This window comes from Melozone crissalis, unplaced genomic scaffold, assembly GCF_028551555.1.
Source record: "Melozone crissalis strain CALT ecotype California unplaced genomic scaffold, PUWL_Pcris_2 ptg000059l_1, whole genome shotgun sequence".
In the NCBI taxonomy this organism is placed as follows: domain Eukaryota; kingdom Metazoa; phylum Chordata; class Aves; order Passeriformes; family Passerellidae; genus Melozone; species Melozone crissalis.
The window spans coordinates 2,455,760-2,479,178 of NW_026535837.1; the positions used below are offsets into that span (position 1 = coordinate 2,455,760).

Sequence of the window (23,419 nt, forward strand, 5' to 3'; positions counted from 1 at the left end):
CCTAAGAGATACCTGAATTTAACCAGGGAAAATATGACAAAAATTGGCTGCTGCTTCTTTTCTGTCTACAAAGGGAGCCTGAGGTGAGTAGCTCAGATGCAGATGTGTAAATGTCTGTAATTCCTCATCTTACCTGCTCCAGTTTCTGCTGCCGTTTCAGTAGTTCTATTTCCAGGTCTGACTTCTTCTTCTGTGCTTCCTCTTCTTTCTGTTGTTTAATAACCTGATCTCGTTTCCTTTTCTCCATCACCTTCTGTAGCTCTGGTTTGTTCTGAGGTGTAAGACCCCTGCAAGTTACATGAGGGGGGAGAAAAGAGAGATCCATTCCAATTAGCTGGAATTCACACAGAATTGCAGGCAGCTTTACTAAAATCAAGTAGTTGCCTATTTAGATACATTGGGATATAAATAAATAAATGAAAAAAAAACATGCAGACATTTGCCTGATTTCTAACCAGTACCCTAAGCTTTTAAGCCTTTAAGATATTTCCCTTGAATGTGCATGGTAGCATTTCTCCTGTATACTTCATTAACTTTCATCTTTAGCCTTCAGTGTATTATCTTGATTCCAGAAGAATGGACTGAAAAAACCATCACAAATGAAGATATTATCAGAACTAGAAACAAATTTTGGACAAGAAGAATTTGCTTGGTGCCTGATAATTCTGAAGGACTGGGTTCAGACAGCCCTGTGCAGGCTATTCTGTCCACAGAAGTCAGCATGGACAAAACTAAAAAGCAATCTGTCACACTGCTCCTGGAAATCATGGATTCTCTCCTTGCCTTGAAAATGTGACAGCTTTACCCATGCCTGGTTGTGAAGCTATTTCCAGTCAGAGCTCCCAGGCTACATCACAAAGAGCCTAAGACAACAAAAATCCAGAATAAAAAAGTTGCCATCACCTTGGAGACCAGACAAAGCCTGGAGGATTCCCCCTCTGAGAAGCCTTTAGGTGCTACATGAACTGAATGTTTTGAGCCTGTTCAGCACAAACTGCTTTCCAAGCCAGCTACTCTGGAATGAGAAAGCTCCCTCCTTGGGAAGGTGCATGGCATTATCTATACAGGCACACACACGGATACTCACTCCTACTTATTTTTGTGACTTCAGCTGTTTCTTTTATCTCTGTTACGCTGTGATGGTTTCAAAATTTGTTATAAGATTCAAAGCTCTCCCTGTTATTCAGGTATTAGCATCACTTACAGCAGAGCAGGGAGATCTGAAATTTGTCTTTGTTATTGTTGTCTTTCCTGGGAAGACAATTATGTGAAAGCATCCAGCGTTAAGTTTAACATCAACCATTTTTTATTTCAACTTTAAGAAATTCAATAACCTGAATAAGCTTTCAGGAAGAGTATTTTTATCCTTCCTACTTGCAGTACATCTGTGGTTTCCTAATTATTCATTAATATGCATATCTGACAGCATGTCCAATAAAACATTAAAATGCCATTTTATGGTGGCATCTAGGAATGACTCCATATATTATGCAACACTCTATCCCTGTAGATACCCTGACAGCAAAATCAAATATTTAGCAACACCAAATGCTGTTCCCTATTTCTCATAATAGATCTCATGGCCTGAGTGCAACCGAAGCTACAAGGCTGTGTTCATATTTTATGTTTCATGCTATTTTAATTACATTTTAGCACATAAAACTGAAGTCAGGCAGGAAAAACTGGAGTAATTTTTTTACTACTATCACTACTACTACTGCTGCTACTGGATTGGTGAGAGCAGAGTCAGTGGAAGCTTCCACACTGGCAATCAGGAGTCAAAACAGCCACAAACCAGGCAGCAGCTGCTAAGTAACATCACTGTTGCTGCTTTTCTCACTGAGGCTGCACCATAACAAAGCAGAGGCACTGACTGGCTCAGATGTGCTGTAACAAAGGGAACCCACAGAAGCTACAAGTAAATAAACCCCTCAGTCCAACCAGGTGGGGGTGGCAGGTCTGTAACAGAGCTATAAAGTCAATCCTGTTTCCACTGTTAGGTAAAAAGGAAAAGCAACAAATTGGTGGGTACTGGATTAACTGGGGTCTGGTATCCCCTCCTGGTGACTGTTCTGGTTAAATCACAAATCCTAAGGCTTTGATATACAGCAAGCAAAGTGTGTTACAAGTGAGAGCTGATAGGGTTAAAACCTCTGGAAGGGACAGCACCAATATTCTGCAGAGCTGAAGTTTACTCCTAATAAGGAAAACCAATTTAAGTGACCAATGCCTTGAGGCAGCACCACCTGAATCCCTTTTTTTTCCCCCTCCCTTAAACAATTACCCTTTCTGCAAGTAAATAACTACACCACTTCTAGACCTGACAGACACTCCTCACAGTGGAGAATGACTGGACCAGTACTAACATCTTCCAACATCCATTTCTGGCTGTTCAGAGCTGATGGGTCCTAAAAGTGAAGCTGCTGATGTCTGCACTGAGTCTTTGCAACAAAATAAGTAGCATGTTAAGCAGACTTCTATAAGAGCACTGAAAGTCCTCCTTGCACTTGAAAATTTGCTGTAACAAAGCAGAACAGAGCCTAATATCTACATTACTGAAAAGCCTCCTATCAGAGCTCCTACAGTGACACAAAGCACAGAAGACTAACTCTCCTCTAAAGGATACCAATTTTTCTGCTGGTGAAAATCCTCAAAGTATTTATTTCTGCAGCAATAAATAAGAATCTAAAATTACCAGCTGCAGCTAATCAAAATTACAATAAGAGAAGATAGGGTATTGAGGTCTGCACAACTTTTCTGTGTAATAGGATATTCTCCTAGAAGAAAAGAACTCCATACTATTTTAAAGTGCTTTATGCTTTCATAAACTTAAAAGAAAAAAAAAAAAAATCTTAATTTATTGCAGCCTCCACATCCTCTAGATTAAGATCATCAGGAAACTTCAACTATTTTTCTTTCAATGACTATAAACTTCTTGGTGCCAGGAACTGACTTTGATGTTTAATCCCATTAACAAAATATGGGACAAACACCTATTTAGGCCAGTTTCTTCCAATTCAGTTGGCATTCTGTAAAATATCTCTCCTTCTCCATCACTAAAGAAATGCTATATTGTGCATGCAATTCATTTAGAATTAAGTCTCTAAGCCCAGCATTTGTGAGGATTTTGTTACTACATTTAAAAAGACCCCTTCTCCTCTCAAATACTACAATGCTAAAGGATTAAAAAAAAAAAAGAGAGAGACAAAAACTGCCATAATGTGACTCTTCCTGCCAAATACACAAATCCACCTCTGCTGGAGTAGCCAAATTCATGGCTTTTTACTCTTCTTTATCAAGGTCTCAGATCTCAAAAAGTCAGACTGGCTGCTACCACCAGCTTTCTGCTCAAATGCACTCTGAAATACAGTTATTCCACTTCTATTTTATAGATCCCCACACTTTGCCTTTGTAAAGTCCATTTTGGGTGTCTTCCATGCAACAAATCACCAATTGATATCATAGTTGGTTTCTGTTGGTTTAAACAAAGCAGCATCAACAGATTTTCTGCCTTTTCCTCCACCAGGTGGTCTGGTGGCTATTTTCTTAATGTGTTTTCTAAGTGACTTCTCTGTTGCTGAAGAGATTTATTAACAGAACTTCAGCTATTTCTGGGCCAGGTGCTTGTGTCCCTGAAGTTGATGAAATGAAGACATGGTTGTTTACACCTCTAAAAGCAATATACAGAGCAACAGCTGTGCATCCCATCCCAGAGAGGGGCAGGCAGCATTTGCAAAACACACAAAGAAACACTTGTGCAGCAGCAGAGCAGGCCCCAGACTATCACACTGCATTGTGAGACACATCAAATAAGTAGAGAACAGTTGAATGTAAAATAGACTACATGATTTCTCTGATTTAAGAGAAATGGCCTCACAAACTCAATGGTGAATGGTGAAAGCTCACAGATTTTATCATCCCACTGTTAACAGCAAAATTTTGTCAAATATTTGATAACATTAAGAGTACAAGATAAATTACAGTGGCCAAGTAACTCATATGAAACGTAATAGAGGAGAACTGAACTGCTTCCTCTCAAAACTGACTCTCTGAGTATTTACAAAAACAAAATGAGAAGCCTTCTCAGGAAAGCTGAAACTCAAACAGAAATAAAAAATGCCATGGTTAAGAATCAGAGTCTTTCAATTTACAAGACCTGAACCAACAAAAAGTGTCTGCTGGGTACTTAGTTTCATTTTGATGAAACTAAAATTCCAGTTGTGTGTTTGGGGTGGGAGAGTGGCACAAGTGATTTTTAGACTCTTACCTTTTCTGATTCATAAGCAGCTCTCTATGGAGATCTTGATGATTCCGGGATGACTTCACAGGATTAATTAATTTCTGAGGTCTAATTAATTCAGGATTGTCATCATCTATGTAGTCTGGTTCAGCCATAATCTTTCTTGGAATGGGAAATGGATCTTTGGGTTCAGTGTCCTTGTTCACAGTATCTGTAAAATGGGAAAGACTGTAGTGAATCTACACTGAAAGGCCTTTTAAAGATGTCCTAAACAACAAAGGCAGCATATTACACTGGCAGCAGTCATGCTTCTGCTGGATTAGTTTTGTCTGTAGAAAGTAAAGGCTCTCAGAGAAAACATCAGTAGCATTTTTTAAATGGGCAGCAGTTCTATAACAATGGCATCTCCAACAGCCTTCATCCAGTGGCTTGGAGACAAGAGTTACTCCTTTTTTGAGAAGAACTTGACAAATAATTTAGTTTAAGTGTGTGAAGACCCTTATTGATTTTAATAAGCCTATTCAGATGTGGATCAGTAGTACTGAGACCCTAAAGATATTTTAAATGCTGTCTATATTAAATGCTGTGCATGTGTATCAAAAGCAAAGTCTCATTTTGTGCTGTCAGTGTCACGTCAGCTGTGGGGAAAATGCCTCTGTGGATAAGCTGAACTGTATCGAGCAAAGCTTCCATGTGGAAATGGCCAGATCTGCAGTTTTTGTGATGGGGGACTGACTTCTGAGTGGCAAAGCTGAGGAGAAAAAAGTTAGGTGAGTCGTTCTTTAAAGGCTGTATTCTGTGAAAACCCACAAAAATTCACTGACCTGAAGACAATGAATTATGATTTATTTAATTTGGAAAAGTGGCACTTTCCTATCTTATTATAGAAAACTTATCTACTCATCAAATCATAACGTTTTTAATCAACAGCTGACAAGTAAATGATGGTTTTCAAATAATTCCTATGTGACCATTGATACCCCTTTCCATTAAAAAGCACAAGATAACCAGCATCCAAAACACATTCAGGGAAATTCTGTCTCTCTTCACTGTTGTGAAAACCTGTACGCAGAATTTGCAATTGTCAGTTTGATGAAATGTTGGCCCCTCAAAAATAATCTCACAGCATGTGGGTTTACAGAGATGCATCAATGGGACAGGAAAGAAAAGGCAAGAGCCTTCCATTCTCCTGACTGGCAGAACAGTTGAATGCTGCACACTGTACCCACAGGGCTAAGGGACAAACCAGAGAATCACTGGGATTTGCTGTGCTCTTTCCAGCAAAAGCTGAATATGGGCTTTAATTCACATCCCATTGTTACCAGATCTTCCCTCCCTGTCTCCCCCCATGGGCTACAAAACCTATGTTCAGCTGCAGTTTAATCCCTGAACTATTTTCTTTCAGTAGGAATCTCATACTGCTGCTCAGGTCTGACCAAATCCACTTGATATGGCAGAAAGATTTTCACTTAATACTTCAGCAGATTAAAACTGGACAGTACCACCATCACCCAGCTGCAGTTGCTTGCAGGTGAGGAAGCAAAACAACATGGAAGTTTTCAGCAGATGCAAGAAGGTCATTCAAGATGTGAATGTGTCCAGCAGACCTGGCAAAGCTCTTTCAGCTTCTTTTTTTAGAATGGATGATGTGAACTGTGTGTTAGTGGTGTTACATCTCACCCACCAAATTTCTGTGGAGCAACTTCAATGAGAAACCGCTCACCAGTGTGAGCTGCTCTCAGGGTGGCTCCCTCATGAGCTCTTCAAGGCAAGTTCATATAAAGAATTTTTGAGTTCTGTGAGGGTGTCAGGTCTCACAGGGACCTCTGAAACTACTATAAAAGTTGTGCACAGTTCAAAGCTATGGAAATGTATTGCTGTATATGGCAGAAACCTCTTAGTGACACTGATCATGCAATAAGAGAACCTCTCCTGTCACCCCTTCAGAGTCCTTGCTTCAAATCAAGCAACCAACTATCACCACACATGCCAAATATACAAGATCATTGGAGAAAATGGGTCAGAAGAAGCTTGGAAGACTTCTAATTCGGCCTCCCCCTGAGAGCAGGAACAGCTATGAGATCAGAGCAGCTTGCTCAGGACATTTCCCAGTAGGACCCTGAAGATCCCCAAGGCTGCACAGCCTCTGTGGATGACCCCCCCAACACCTACAGCTGAACCTCTTGTTTCAGCTCCAGCCTGCAGCCTCTCATGCCCCAGCCATGCACTCTGGGTCACTCTCCTTGGAAAGCACCTTGGAAAGGCACAGGGGCTGCGGCTGGTCCTGCCAAACCTCTGCTCTGGCTGGGCCAGCCCAGCTCCCTCAGCCTCCACCACAGCTCATCTTGGGGCCCTTGGCAAAAATCACATCTCAGACCTCTCACTGCTCCATAGCATGCCACATAAAGACCAAAAACAACCCCCCAAAACCCCTCAACCACACAGCATCAGGCTGTTAACATTTGTAGAGGTCTATTTTCTCTAGCACACACAGTGAATAAATCAGCTGCAGTTCTTTTCTTACATAATGATCATTCTTAAGGACATTTCATTCTTCCTCAGTGTTCACATCAAGCTTATCACATCTAAAATAACTCAAATATTACATATCCAACCTCCACCCAAAATAAACCTTCTCTGTAAATATTTGTTTTGCTTTACTCCTCTATCAGTCCTGTTGCACTGATGGACCTGTGAGTCTTGTGGAAGCTATTTATCATCAACAGCTCTCTTTTAAAGTAAATCCAAAAATATCCTGCTGCTTCTTCAAGATAATTCTTGTTTTCTTAGGTGGAGATGAAAAACACGGAATTACTCTACAACTGCCATAAACAATGTACAATTTTCTTGACACAAGCCCCAGAAAAACAATTTGATTCAATCATTTCTCAAAGTGTGGTGCTGTAATTTGCAGCACATCGATTTGGTTTGAGCAAGCCCTTAAAGGGAAGTTTATTTATTCTTCTTTCTTCTGTCCCATCACTATTTTTAAAACATGTATTCAACTCAGAGGTCAGGAATCATGGTTTCCCACTGTAACATGAACTCTACTAGGAGCAAACATGAATGAATAAAAACCCTCCTGGGAAGAGAAGAGTTTTTCCATGTGTGATTTAGCTGCAAATGACTTCAGCTAGGATTTCCAAATAGAGACAGTGACACAGGGCACCCAGTTCCACTCAGTGAATTCTCTCACACCCCTGGCAAGCCTCAGCCTGGCTGGTGGCCACTGACAAAGGCCTGCACAGTCACTGTGTAATATTATATGCAAACAATACAATTAAGATAAGGTGATCTCTACCCACACCCTGTCAAAGCTAACACTTACAAAGCACAGGCAAGTTGCACATAAAAAGGAAACTGAGGCACAAAGGATTCACCACTCCAAGAGCAGACAGGAACAGAGCAGTTTATCCCCAGAGTTTCGTTCTGAGGTTCAGGCTCACACCAATAAACCAGTCAAGCTCGATGACAGAATCCCTTAAAAGTCCTTAAACAAGTTTAATCAATGTTCAAGCAATAACAATTAAATCATTATTAATTCCATGAGTCTCTAGTGCTCATCACCACAAAAGTCACAGCCCATAAAGCTGCTTTCAGATCATCACTAGGTGCTACAGTGGGACATTAATAATCCAAATAATCACTTAGCAGGGATATGCTGCCTGAAGAGCATCCGAGAGGCTCCTTTTAACCATCTGCTGCTCCATGATCGACTGAGAATGCACAATCCATGGCTGTGTTTCCTTGTTACCTCACTCCACATAAAGGAGATTTGGATTCAGGGGATGTTTTAGCTGAGCTTGGCTCAAGTTTAATACACCCACTAATTTGGCAGGTGCTTTCCCAGTGCATGTGCTGAATTAGCTGTTACTGCACAAGCAGCACAAAAGCATTTATCTACCTTAATTTGTTGTGCCTGAGTAACCAACACAGCCTTTGTCCACCACTACTTTGGTATATGTGGATTTTGATCCACAGAGAGAAAGAATAAACTGGGGATCCTGCATGGAAGAGGAATTTTAACTCCTCAAACAACTGCAAAGCAATTTCAACATCCCACTAGACAAAGAAAATGCATCTGTAGAAAAACTGCTTCAAGTATTGTCCCAGACAGAAGTTTAATGTTTCCAGACAAAAAGATGCTCCTGGAGTAATCAAGAAGTATCTCAGCCTTGAAGAGCCAAGACCAAGAGGTCACATACTTGCAACTCTCATTTTGATTTCCTTGGAGCACGAGTGGGTCCAGGGAAAGCAGAAAAGACCCTTCAAAACTTGGTCCTGCTGAAGAGATACAACCAAACCAGAGCATGCCAGAAGTGTGAGTCACATTTGGAGGAACATGTCCAGCAGATACCTTTGCTTCCAATATTATTTACTTTTTATTCTATCTACAGAGGGTTTTTTCCAGCTAAAGTGCCTTAATGGTAGTAACACTGGAAACACGTGTACAGAGAGAAATACACACAGATACCAGTGTTGTTAACAGATATCTTAACAATGCCAGGTTAAGGATTCAGCAGCTGCCAGTTTTTGCTACAACAGGGCTCCCATGGCTTCCACAGGAGAAAGAAATTCACAAAAAATCAAAACCAAACAAAACCAAAAATCCCCCCAACCCTCTCATGTTTATATGGCATTCAAGGAATTGCATTTATTTTCTATCTGATATTTTTCATACCAGAAATCACCCTCTACATGTGGAATCTGAATATAGAAATTCCTGTGAGACACCATATATTTATATTATTACACATATATATGGCATTTTCACCCTTCAAATGATTCCCACAATTATTTCCAGCTGTGAAAGCAGAGGTAGAGTTGAGGCCCCTTAAAAAGCAGATAAATAAATGCCTAAAATACCAACAGACATGAAAATAATAGACTATACTAGATCCAAAAGTTACATTAAGACTAAATTCACGTGATTTCCTTTTTACCTTAATAAATTCTTGAACTAATATCTTCCACAGGAGCACTAGCTCAAACACTGAATACCTCCTGAAGATTTTATTCCTGAAAAAGCTTTAACATCTGTTCTGGGCTGTGCTGTAAACCATCAAACACTTTGCTTTAAGACTTACATTTTTAGCTTTTTAAACTACCCTGCAGACTTGCAGTTTGCTACAAGTAACCCAAAGGCATTCTTTGGGGAAAAGAAAAAATCTTGTTTTACTCTTCCCCTTCCAATTTCAAGAGGAATTGAAATAAAAATTCTTCAGCATGTTTCTGCTCAGATGTTACATGACCAAGCATCACCTTGCATCAGCCAGTTTGGGTAGAAAGCAAAAGAGCTGCTTAAATGCAGAGTGTGCTTTGCAGGCAGCACCTCAGCACTGTTTGCACATGAAAGCCCACACTGCTATCTCCTTTATCTGTATGCTCTCAGTGCAGTAAGAGGCACTCAACCAGAGAGATTTACTTGATTAATCCTTGATTATAGATATCATTAATAATTTCCCACAGTTCACCCTTTAATTCAAAGGAAGAGTTCCTGAAAACAGAATACAAAATACTTTTCCCCAGCCAAGATGCTCAAGCCAGACACCAACAAAGGAATTTGACTCTTACTCATACTGTGTTTTGTGGCTGAAAGGGAGGATGGAGTTTGGGCCATGGCAAAACACAGCTACACTGCCTGAGGAGGGAGAGGGGAGGACCAGAGAGGCCCTGCTGGCTGCAATTCCTCCCAGCCCCTTGTTCTTTGTTCAAAAGGCTGCCACCTCCCAGTGGAAGATCTGAAGAGTAGCGTCTTCACCTGCCTCAGAATCAAACACATGCAGGGCAGCATGAACCTGGCATTGCCCACTGAGCACTGTCTTGCTGCCAGGTTACTTCCTACATTACTGCTCTTCAAAATTAACATCATGGAGCTTTTAAATCCTTTAGCAGGCATCTGGCTTTTGTTTATAGCTCCATACATGAAAGGGGAGGAGAGAGGAGAGGAGAGGAGAGGAGAGGAGAGGAGAGGAGAGGAGAGGAGAGAAGAGAAGAGAAGAGAAGAGAAGAGAAGAGAAGAGAAGAGAAGAGAAGAGAAGAGAAGAGAAGAGAAGAGAAGAGAAGAGAAGAGAAAAGCATCTTAGAAATTACCACGTGTTTCTGCAAGGCCAATCTCACTGCTTCTTGTGCACTTCAAAAATCTCACATCCGATCCCAAAGCTGACAAAGTTCTGTCCATGCCATGCCAGGACAGTTTAATTCACAGCACTCCCCTGACACGAGGTATCATGGCTTCATTAGTTCCACAGCTGCCAAAAGACTGGCAGGCCACATAGAATTCTCTCAGGAACAAGGCTCACTTGATTAGGGCAGCCCAAAGCAATCTCAGTGATGCCAAGGATATGGAAAGAAGCAGAGCTGGCTGGCTCCTGAAGCTGTTCCTGTTGTCACTTTAGATGATATTAAAATGACCTAACCCACTCAAAATCTGAAGGAAATCCAGTTAACACTCATTTTCTTCCCTTAAGTACTGCTGAGAGTAACATCAACAAAGCACAGATAAACATCCAATAAATGAGAAACCAGAAGAAAGAGGGTCATTTTAAAGATGTTTGCATTGGCACTGACACCTAAAGGAAGGCAGAGTGCAAGATCTGGGGCAGTGTTACAATTCCCTCAAATGCAGAGAGCTGCTCATGGCTCTTATTCAATTTAAACAGCACCAGGCAATCTCTGATCCAGGGCTTTGAAGTTCAGTCAAGTTTTGGGTGTGGAGGGAACAGCCTTGACCCCCAGAGAGGCAAAGGCCTGGAGAGCAGTGCTGGTGAGGACAAACCAGCTCCTTCCTCTTGGTGTATAGTTTAGTTGGGAAAGAGATGCAAGAAGACACAAACAGCCTTAAGAACGGCCTCACACCTTCCACTGAGAAGAATTTGTATTAATCCTAAAGAGATTTTCCTCAGGCTGCAAGATCTGCAAGGAAGAATGCAAGAAAGAAGTGCAACTATTTAGAGCTGATCCTTTCAGCTGGTTTGAAAGCCTCTGCCATTGGCTTTCAAACCAGCTGAAAGGCTCAGCTCTGAATAGCTGCATTTCTTTCTTCACTTGTTTGGTTAAAACACTGAAGAGGTGTCAGGACTTCACTGTGTAATGAGAGGCAGAAGACAGAAAGAAAGAAAGAGCCTCTCCCCTCCTGCTGCAAGAAGAGGTCTGCACACAAGGTGCTTTAAGAGTACTGAGAGAGGAAAAGATGGAGACCTTCCAAAAGGTCCCCTTTTTGTCAGACACAGGCAAAACTCAGATGGTGACTTTCACTGCAACCAACTGCTTAATCTAATTTGTAATACAGGCAGTAGAAAAGACAGACACAGGATGAAGAGCAGCACACTGAACAGCACTCATCTTCCCTGAATCCTGGTCTGTGATCCACCCACTGTAACACCATGGTTCAGTCTGGGACTAACAGCAGATAACACGCACTGTGCATCTTACATCACTTGTCTTTCCTAAATTCCCTACATATTTCTTAAGGACTTTATATTCCCCATACTCATTTTGCTCAGGATCCTGTGATTATCTAAATCCCAAGACAGGGCTGGGGGTGTGGAAAGCCATTCTGATGGAGACCCAGTGGTTTGGACACCTCTCCTCCAAAAGGCCCTAAGTGACTACAGTGCTTTTGCCCTGTAGAACAAGAGCATGTCATGCACACCCTGCTGTCCTCTCCTCTATGCCAGTCCTTTGGAAGGAGTAAATCATGACTGACAAAGGCACACAACTGAATATACACGTAACTTCCACCAAAACACCACACAGGTAATTATAGCACAGTAACATGATTTTCAGGAGATGGTAATTGAAATTATGCCTCTTAGGAAAGGCACTCAGCAGCACAGTTTGCCACTAGATTAATCCCCAAAGGTAAGAAGCAATTTATTTATACATGGGTCAACAGTGTTCACATGCAATTCTGGAATGACACATTTTTAAAACAGATTTTAAAAGCAGAAAAGCAAATAAGATCAGTTTATACTCCCTGCAGCTACAGTGCACTATCAGTGCTGCAGACCCATCAATGTGGACCACTAAAATAAAATCAGGTCAACTTTGTTTGAATCAAATTTTCCTACATTGAAACATGGGATGCTGCATGAAAACTGAGCCTTGATTTAAAATGAGGAGTCCAAAGAGCGAGGGGAGAGTTTCTTCAGGGCTTCACTGAAGCAAATGTTAAGAGCTATCAAACAGTGGCACCCAGTGGTAAAGGACTTCCTGCAAACAGGAACATGATGGAAAATCTCGGGAGGGAGAAGGGGGAAGACTGACCCAAATCTGTGTTTATATACAAAAATGCTGAACTGAAAGAGCAAACATACCAAATCCCCCACAATTTCAGCAGGAAGTCTTACTTCTAAGTCATTCTGTTTCTGCAAACATCAGCATTAGAGAATAGTGATTCTTCAAATACAAAAGGCTTAACACTAAACAGGTATTTCTGAGGGAGAGGGGGAAATCCAGAGCTGCCAACAGCCTCTTATGAATTGGGAGACTACAAACATTTCAAACATCTGACTTGAGATACCTAAAAGGAGACTGGTGAACCTCAAACAAATGCTGTTAAAATCTAGTTCAGCAAGATTCCTCCAGGGAAGAGAGAAACATGTTGGTAGTGGTTGTTTTTCCACTTGTTCTGTATTTTCTTCACATGATCTAGAGAGAAAGATTAAAGACTAATGTGTGTCCCAGTGAGGTAACCAATGTCCAGGACCAAAGGGTGTAGGACATTCTCCTGGAACAGGAATCCTCTTCTGCATGCTGTTATGATAGTGAGGATGGTGATGATGGAGGGTCCTAGCAAATATCCAAACAGGCAGGAGTTTATATCAGATACAAGCCAAAAAGGTTAAAATTACCTTTTATATATGGCAGAAAATTTGGAGCAAGAGAAGAGGCAGGGTACTTAGCAACCTGTGAACATGACAAACAACAGCAAACAAACTGCACAGCAAACAAAGTTTTCTTTGTTAAAAAGAAATTAGGAAGTTAAAAAGCAAATGGAAGAGGAACATCTGTAAATGGGAGAATGTGTCCCATATTGAGGCTGTTCTAACAGCTCTGCTCATGTGGTTTTTAAGAAGTGAAGATTAATAACAGCTTAATAATTGTATAAGCAACAAGTCTGACAATGCTTTGAGAAATTTTGATGACTGGGTTTTGAGGCTAGAAAACAAATTCCTAAAATAAAGAGTACTCATTTAAAGTGAGGGGAGTAAAGACAGTGATTTAGTGAAAGATTTGTGTTCAGCTGCACGGAGAGACCAAATTACAGGATTATAATTATCCCTTCTAGTTCTACAAATTTAAAATCTATGAGTGCAATTAATAAGTGTTTGCAAGGGGGTCAGAAGATTAAAATCTCTGCATTAATCAGGTAGTTATGCATTCAGGAGCTACAGCATCAAAAATGAGACCAAGAAGCAAAGTGTTTCTCATGCTGCCTCAGTTACTCCAGTGCTGTAAACCCCCCAGTCCTGCCAAAGGAGCACAGCAGGGATGCTGAGCCAGATTTTGCTCGGTGCCACGTGCTGCTCCTTAGGGCACAGCAGCATCCTGCCTGGAGTTAGGGCACAGCACGATCTGCTGAGCTGTCACAGCTCCCCTCCCCTCTGGGGCTTTCTGAATGACAACTTAAAAGGAATTCTAACCACCCATAAAAGAAGGCCATTTGCAACAAGTTTAAATACACTGACATAATGAAAACCACACAGTTCACTGCAGCTCGGCAGCTTCCTAAACAGACTCGTAGGTAGTTATGTAAAAGTTAAGTACTTCTTCAGACCGGGCAGATATGTATCAATTACCTGCCAACTCAACAACTCAAGCTCTTTTCATTTTCTAGGAAGAAACGCTTTTCCTAGGAGGAAAAAAAAATCAGAACTAGCAAAGATTCCTTTTTTCCCTTCTCTTTGGTGACAAATGGCTCACAGCAAGAATTCAAAACTCTGTTTTGGTTTCTTAACACAGGGAGATTTCCTAGAAACAGACAAAAGGAAACAAAAAGAAATAATTTCCTTAAACCTATTGCTACTCCAAACACACACACTCCCAGCTTAATCACAGGAAAGAAATAAAACCTTCACCTCAAGGAGTTAGTTTTGGCTCAGGCAACTACATCCACATTCCAGCCTGCACTGTGTCCACAAAGAACACCCTTCCTTGCCCAGACCTGTTTTATTCACTCTCAGCTGGCACAGATAAATTTCAGTATGAGGCTCTGCACTGCAACTCTGTGGAAAAAGAAACCACTACAAAGGTTTCTTTTTTTTCCCTACAAAGGGAAAACAGGGCCTGAAGGAAAAAGCAGAAATGAGGACACCAGTGAAACTGATGACCAATCTTCCAAAAGTGAGGTAGAGTAAGAAATTCTTAAAAAAGGCTGTTCCACACCCTATTCATGACCTTAACCAAGAGCACGATGCTCTAATGGTTTGAAAGGATTGAGTGGGTGTAAGAATGCATGGTAGCCAGCACAAGCCTCCTGGAAGCTACAAGTGGGCCTAGAACAGCCAAGCCCAAAACACATAACTATTAAAATACATCAATGAACAACACAGCATGCCACACGGCATGGAGAGGAACATCATCTGCTCACTGCTTGATGGGAAGAATGAGAGGTCTGAAACCCAGGAATTTACAGAAAATAAAACAGAGAAAAACGTTGACACTCAGTCACATCTGTCAAATCTGGTGACTTTTCACTGGTGCTCTTGATGAGCAGCTACAATCAGCAGCTTCTCCTGCAAGCCCATAAATCAGGAAGCTGTGGCACCAGGGCAGGGCTGAGTATCAGCCAGAGGGCTGCACATGAAAGGGCAGCAGAGGAAGGGCGTTGTTCTTTTAAAGAAACCAGCCTCCATCTGAACAGGACTGAGGTGTTATGCACACAACTGAGCTGCAATGAAGATCCCAGAATGTCAATACCTAAAGCAAAAGCAGTTACACAAGCTTAGCATAAACACAAGGGAGATTTGAGCATATAATTTGGCAGAACAATTTGTTGTGTGTGGTGACATGGGACTGTTTCCAGGATGTTTACTGTCAACTTTTTCTCTTTCTTGTCTTTTTAGAAAGATTTGAAAAGGTTCAGGAAGGGAGAAACAGACCACCACTCCCTAATGCCTCCAGAAAGGAACTGTTTAACAAATTCCAAGCAGTTAGCAAAGAAGAGTAAGAAGCTAGAAGGATGACCCCAATTCCTCCACAAAGGGATTGTTTGTTGAGCTTGTGAACTGGTGGCAGGAAAGGAATTTCCTACAATTGTTACCTTTCTGCTTGAGAGACCACCTGGAGGAAAGTCTCAGGCTGTCCTTCCTCAGCAACACTTGTGGAGGGTGAGCTGGAGTTTGTAGGACCCCCCATTCTGCTCCTCACATCCTTCTCCAGGGCTTTAGAGAGGGCAGCTCACTTGCTTGGTGTCCTACAGAAGTGGAACTGAACTGGAGCTAAACTTGAAATGCAAGAACTTTGAATTATGTAACTTGAACAAGAAGAAACCACTGAGTAGTCTTAAGAGGCACTAACTACAAGGATCTCCAGCAAATGGTTAAAACAAACCACCTGCATCCCAAAAAGTTTACACTGGTCACATAAAGGAAAATAAACTGTGCAAACTCTTGCTTCTTCATGCTCAAACATAAAGAAAAACTTTAAAGAAGCCAAAAACCAAAAGCTTGCAAAAGAAGACTTCAGTAGAGCCAAGAAAGGAGCTGAAAGTCTTTATCCTAACTTGCCTACAGCTGAGGAACAAAAGCAGTGTGAGGTCACAGCCTGGCTCCTGCTAGTCAAGGTTCACAAAAGCAGCACACAGAGCTTCCAGAGCAGTGAGTGCCATTTGTCATTCACAGGAATGGAAGCCAGGTCTCTCAAAGAGGCTGCTGCCAGCCCCTTTCAGAGAAGAGAGCTTGAAAAAAGCCTCCTCACAAGCCTTGGAGCCCTCTCATTAACATCATTTCTCAGGTGACTCAGCTAACTCTACAACAGGCAGGCTGAAAAGCTGTCCTCTAGCTGGGTTTTACAGCAGCAGCCTAATTAATAGGATGAATACCTATTGACAGGCAATCACAGCCTCCAGTGCCAGCTGCACCTCTGCATGCCTGAAGCCAGTCCTGCTCTTTGTTCTGCTGCTGAAAACACAACTTGGAGCATTCTCAGCACCTGCTGGACCTGCAACCAAAGAGGGGAAACTTTCAGGCAAGCAAACTTTCTGTGTTGGCAATAAACTGTGTGTTAAAGACTCCTTAAAAATGTCACCATGCAGTGTCCTCTGCAGGATATCACCTCACTGTCTCAGACATTTGTAGAAAGAAGGAAGAAATGGCAAGAGGTGTTTCTGTCATCCTTTTCCTGATCTCCTTCAATAACTAAATGGGCTATTAAAAAATAAAACAACAAAAAAATACGCAGAAAAATTATAATTAAAATTCCAATAAGCCCATGTAGCCTCCAAGAATTTGAAAAAAGCACACCCCTGTTTTACAAGGAGAAGCATTCCAACAAATGGTCACAGGTGAATAGTGGAAACATTTCCACATTTTCCAAGTGGAAACATTGTTCCTTGTCACATAGATCAAGCACTGCCCCTCATGCTTCCTGTCACTAAATTAATTTCTAGTTTTCTCTATCACAACCCAACCTACAAAGATGTTCTGGATTTACTAGAGGAACTTTCTTTATGACTAAGGATTAAAGATGAATTGATATTTATGTAGGCATCTCATGCATTGCTAATTTCTGGAGTTGCACCTCACTGAGGGAAAGGTGATCTGCAAATGTGAGCTCTGTTTCTTAAAAAATAAAAGGAGGTGGAAGCCCCTTTACTGTAAAATCTTGAGCTGTTACTAGTCCCATAAACCTGAGTAAACCAGACCAAACTGCCACAACACTTTCAAACATTTTAACACAAGTTGCTCAAGTTCCTGCCTGCACCACAGTTGTCTCTCATCTTACAACACAATCACTTTCTCAACCTGCTTGCTTAACAAGCAGTGGAGAACTGCACACTGCAAAGGAGAATATTAACATCTGCTTTTCTTAATTAGATAATCATATTTTGCCATGATTCACTGAGGAACTGTATTTTAAAACTGCAAAAAATTACTGAATGAGGAGAATTCATCAAAATTTGAAGTAGCACTGTTCATTATAACAGGCTTGGTCACATCAGAGACTCAGTCAGTCAGTAGGAAAGCTGCCCCACAATTACAGTGAGGAACTGAGCCATGACAGAAGAGAGAGGCTCTATTCTCAGCTTTACCAAAAACTGGATTTGTGATGCTGAGCAAGTTGCTGAGCCTTAAATTACTCTGGAACAAGCTGTGGTTGTCAGTGCAAGACAACATTTTGGATACTGAATGCAGAGAGAGCAAGACAGGCTTTCTTTGATGAGCAAATCAATAAGAAACATCATAAATTACAACAACACTGTGCTTTGTTCTATTATAGGCAGCATTTTGTCAGACATTTTGGAGCCATTTCATGTTAACCACTCTTTTTTTTTTAGGATTGAACAAAGGCTTGCTTAGAATCAAGAGGCAAAATCCAAACAGGTAATTTGCTGAAAGAAGTTTAGAAAATTAAATTGATGATGTTTAAAATAAGGCACAAAAGTTATGGATTAAGAGATAGACAGAATAAAATTTAGAAAGATGTTAAGAGTTAATAACACAGAGGCTGTGAACTTCTTGGTGCTGCTAAACAAACGTCAGGGATTTACAAGTCTCATGCCTAAAGGATTGAAGCTATTTTCACCCCAAGCCTATTTTTATGAATTTCTTCCTTCCCATGTTATTACCAAAGTCCCCAGTGATTTTTTTTGTGTTGTCTGTGGATTTCTCATCTCAACGACAAAAAGAGATACATTAAACACATGCTTTTTTTCAGCTGCACTAGTAAATATGTTCTCAGAAATGACTCCAAGACAAAAATCCACATTGAAAAGCTGGAATGAGAGCTGGGAGCCTGAGGGCCTTCCTATCCCACTGGTGAATACAGCACGTTCTTTTTGAGCATGTTTGTAATAAGACAGAGAGCCATTTGTCAAAATCTGTCCTCTTTAAAACAGCATGTATTCCTCTACAGCCTCAGTGCTCAGCAGGGTGTAAATACTGCACCAGGGTGTAAATACTGCACCACTTCCCCAATGGGAGTTCAACACGTACATTACTGTTCAGGATTGAAGCAAATGCTTGCTATAATTAAGTCCCATTTAATCTAGGAATGTTAATAGTCATCCTGTAATGTGAATTTAACAAACCAGCCATAACTTTTTTCATATCATGCAGATCTGTGATGTTGAACACAAGATTCTGACCTGATAAAATGAACCCAGCAGCCTGCCTGCACAGAGGATGTGGTTCCACTGATCCCCACAAAAGAGCAGAAAAGCTGCACAGAAACACAACAGCAGCAACAGGATCCACTTCCAGTTTAGAAAGTCATTCATTTATGAAAGCTAGGCTATCAGAAGTAATCCAGGAGCTTCCCCTGCACAGATTTGTCATTAATACTTCTTGTTTTCTCACCTGCACCTTTCCAGCAACACCACAGGTACCAATGGCAGCACACTGCAAGTGGCAAATGAAGATGGTGGATATGGGCTGAACACAGTGTCTGCTCATCTAGATGTTCATCTTAAATATCCTTCCAGCAGACAACACTCTGCTCCAGCCAGTGCCAGCTCCTCACACCAGAGAAACTCTAGAGCAGCTCCTGCTGTACCTGCATGAGCAAACAGCCCTGCAAGGAAGCAAAACCCTCAGAAGAGACAAGCACAATCAGCTGGGTTTGCAGCTTCTGTGCAATGTACTTGTGAAAATCAGCACAGGGATCTGTCTGTACCAGGATCAAGCAAAGTTCCTCCAGAGTGGGAACAGCTGCACCAGCAAAAACACAACTGGCTAATGCAGAGACTCAGATCCCTTGAACCCTACAGAACAACTTGTATGAAAAAAGTAGAATCCTAGTAACTCTGAAATGACAAAATAGCAATCCTATTCCAGTTTCATTAGACCCCACGTTATACGTTTATTTTACAAATGGCAATGGGAACAAAATTAGAGCAACCTCACTGTTCACACATACTTGAGGGAGTCACTATGACTGAATCATTATCCCCATTTTATATACTCCATCTTTCTGGAAGCCAAAGGCCTTTTGGACTTACAAACAGTAAAGCTTTTGTAAATTTTACTGACTGGGCTCAGCCAACATTGTGTCTTTACAGGGAGACACTGTCAGCTCATCTTTCACACAAAGGTAACATCCTGCTCACATTTTAAGTAACTGTTCAGTTGAGTTCCCAGATAAAAAAGATGTTGGTTGCCACCTTTATCCCCAAACCTTGCCAGCACTACTAACCTGTTTGCTGCAAACTGGGCTGCATGAGATACAGCATTATGTGCCCTTGAGCAGGGTGGCTGCCACCCCATGAGAGCCCAGCAGCATGGCACTATCCCATATGTAGCTAAGCCATCAGCCCCATAGTTTTGGGTGAAACATCCTCTTTTCAAGAGCTGTTTCTCCCTTACCAACACACTTTATTACACAAACACCTGAGGGCCTGGTGGGATAAACAGCAAGTCTTTGTGGCTGGGCAGGGTGCAGCTCTTGATTCAGGAAGTGTATGTCTACAAATTAATTTTGATCTGCACCCTACTGTGCTCAGTGCTTTCCTATGGCTTCCATTCAACATAAACATTAACTACCATTGAAAACACTGTGCTTCCAGGAAAACAATGTTTAGTTAAATTCACACAGTGATAAAAAATTACAATAAGAACATTCAAAGTTTGAAATCAGTGGAAGAACTTTCCCACACAATAACAGCAGCTTTACTAAAGTGCATGCCAGCAAATGTGCCTGTGCACCCTTAGAAGTACTACTCTCACTAGTAGGGAGGTAACAAATTTGTAATTTTATAATAGAGACAAGATGGTTAAGTTTGTAAAGGCTACAGCACAGACTCTATCAGGAAAAGAGATCTATGCAGATTTCAAAGATTTTTATCCCATCCAGGATTTTTTCTATTGCTAGAAAAATATTTTTCTTGCTGACATCCATTTAGCAGAAAACCTCTGAACAAGTCTTTTAAACATCCCTTTCCAAAAACCTCCCATTGGAGAACTTCATTACTTCAACAAGTGACTCGAGAAGCAGGAGGAGACAGCATATTAAATGAGCAAGGCAGACACAGAAGGCCAAGGCAACAAGAATTTCATCCAATTTCTCACACCTCATTCTGCCCTTCCTCACATCAGATGAATCAGCGTTGTTCAGCTGCAGCTGCCGGCTCTGAATCTTACCCAATACCTCAGCTAAAAACTAAAGACATCAAGCTCTTGTCTCTCTCTTGCTTAAGACCTTTTATGCATCCCACTCTAACCCTTATTTACACCATTATGATTATTATCTAATTATAAACAATGGCTTGATTAAAACATACATATTTATAGAAGCATTCATGTCACCTACCTTTAGGCCTTTAACTGCTGCAGCTAAAATGGGAAAGCAAGCTCCTTATGGCATTAGCATGGTCATCCAGAGGGCAAATCAAAGCAGCTATGTTCAGCACTAAAGTCAAATATCATCACTCTCAAGCAGCTTCCAGACACTCTCACCTTCCTCCACTGGGGTTATGAGAACTCCAGGGAATCTAGATTCCCAAATGGCTTTTTTAAAGCAATGGGCAAAGTTCCTTCAAAAATCAAACTAGTTAGAAACTGCAACTCAAATTTTATAAACCACAGCAATACTGAACAAATCCAGCCTGCCACTGCTTTTTACACTATCTCCAGCATGTCCATTACTTCCAGATTCACATACAGTATGATGTAAACCCAGGGAAAATACTCAGCTTAATCATTTCCTGTATTATTCACCACATTGTCTGCAATACCTTGTGGATTAATTATCCAGAAAACAAAATGACTGCAAGTGCCTTTAATGCTGCTGGTCTGAAGTAGTGATCTAAAAATTGAGAGCAGTGTGCTGCTGTGATCTACAGCATGAGAGCTGAGCTAAAGAACAACCCCCTGCTACACAAAGTGATAAAAAACCCTTCCTCCCTGCACAGGAAGGTGAGTAAACCATGAAGCAACTGTGGAAAGTCCCAAAGATTGGGAAAATTTAAGTTAGAAAAGGGCTTTCACACCTAGAAGCCAAAGTGTTTAAAGGAATGGAGAGAAAGGTCACCAAGGAAGAAATGTTTTATGGTGAAGGTGGTGAGTGAGACACTGGCACAGGCTGTCCACAGCAGCTCTGGATGCCCCGTCACTGGAAGTGTTCAAAGTCAGGTTGGATGGAGTTTTGAGAAACACAATCAAGTGAAAGATGTCCCTACCCACTTGCAGGGGGGTTGGACTAGATGAACTTCAAAGGTCTCTTCCAACTCAAAGCCTCCCATGACTGCGACTGCTGACATTTATATGAGGAGGGGATAAACACATTTTGGGGGTGCCTGTGCACAGAAGCACTCCAACAGTGAGAGAGATGCCGCTCCTCTCCTGGACCAGGACAGCCACACAGGGGAAGGAAGCCCTTGAGCACAATTAGTGCTGTCCCCAGCCACAGGTATGGCCACACACCACTACCCACAACACAGCTGGAAACATCTCATTTCTGTGTGTCCTGCTTAAGCAAGAGGCACAAATTTCTGTTTGAAAGCAATCTAAACCACACCACTGGAAATACCCCTAGAAATATTTCTGTTATTTCCAGGCCACCAAACACAAGTAGCACTCACTAGTTTACTACTCTGGTTTCCAATTTAAGAAATGCCTTTAATGGAAGCACTTATTTGAACACATACCAAATACCACTGAACATAATTGTGCCTAAACTGCACCTCCTAGAGAGCTCCATTTTAAAATTAAGTCTGAGAATGTTGTAACCTAAAAAGAGAGGAGAGGAGGGAATAAAAAAAACAAAGAGGAAAAGAGGAAGAAACTTTGTCTGTGGCATTTTTCTTTCTCTGAACACAGGAAGAAACAGGTGTTGGTAGAAGCACAAAGGAAGACATCTCAGAGATTCAAAATCAAGAGGTCTCAGCAAAAATATTAGATTCTTGAGGCAGAGAGAGAGAGGGGAAGTTGCAAAACTGCTTAACATTTCAAGAAGGTCTGAAGCTTTTCACTCAGTGTTGTAGCTGGGGAAAACAGACACACACTCTGAGTATCATACAGAGGTGTGGACTAGAAGGGAGCTCAAAATATCATCCAGTTCCAACAGCCCTGCCATGGGCAGGGACACCTTCCACTAGGCCAGGCTGCTCAAAACCCTGTTTAACCTGACTTTGAACACTTCCAGGGATGGAAAGAGACACCACTTCTCTGGGCAACTTATTCCACCCTCACAGTAAAGAATTTCTTCCTACTACCTAATCTAAACCTGCCCTCCTTCAGTCTAAAGCCATCCCCACCTTGTCCAGTGTCCCTCTCCAGCTCTCTTGCAGCCACTTCAGGCACTGGAAGGGGCTCTAAGGTGTCCCCAAAGCCTTCCCTTCTCAGACTCAACAACCCCAAATCTCTGAGCTGTCTCCACAGCAGAGGTGCTCCAGCCCTTTGAGCATCTCTGGATTCACTCCAACATGTCCCTGTTCTTACCTTGTGGGCCCCAGAGCTGGAACAGCAATTCAGTAACAACAGTGAAATAAATGAAATGCTGCATCTGTTGTTCCAATTAAATTAACAAAGTACTGATAGAACCATGCATGTTTTCCCCTTGTGTACCATGCCCTGGGTAAAGATGTTCTGTAGCTGTACATATTTCCTGTGTTACAAATTAAACACAAGCCAAATGTACCCTTCCTGCAATGCTATTAAAAATCAAGGGCAATTACTCCAGGGATAAATCTGGCCCAGTAATGTTTTTTCAACAAAAATGGGTTTCAGAATAAATTCTACTAAAATAAATCTGTGTGGAAACACTTGAAACATTTTCATTTGTGTTCCCAGAGCACTTGTTTAAAAATAAATTGGAACAGAGAGTTCCCAGTATTAAATAGATGGAAAATGTCAAGACAGTGTTTCAGAATACTCTGTTTTCAGGTGATCAACCTGATATTCTCACTGTCTGGTTCTGTAGTTTTGTTGTGGTTGATATTTCAATTTTTTGTTTTCTGTGTGTTTTTTTGGGGGTGGGGAGGGACTGTGAGGTTTTTTGATTGGTTTGGGGGGTTATTTT

At 41.4% G+C, this 23,419-nt stretch overlaps 1 protein-coding gene across 3 annotated transcripts in view; it reads right to left on the reverse strand.

Annotated features, from left to right (window-relative positions):
• FAM107B (family with sequence similarity 107 member B) overlaps positions 1 to 23,419 on the reverse strand; it is a 128,271-nt gene that overhangs the window by 4,898 nt on the left and 99,954 nt on the right. For all 3 annotated transcript variants that reach the window (XM_054287527.1, XM_054287528.1, XM_054287526.1), the window contains 2 exons: positions 4,268 to 4,451; positions 134 to 287 (listed from right to left, as the gene is read on the reverse strand). In XM_054287527.1, coding sequence (XP_054143502.1) covers positions 134 to 287; positions 4,268 to 4,395 — 282 coding nt within the window. In that variant the 5' untranslated portion in view covers positions 4,396 to 4,451. The remainder of the gene's footprint in view (positions 1 to 133; positions 288 to 4,267; positions 4,452 to 23,419) is intronic.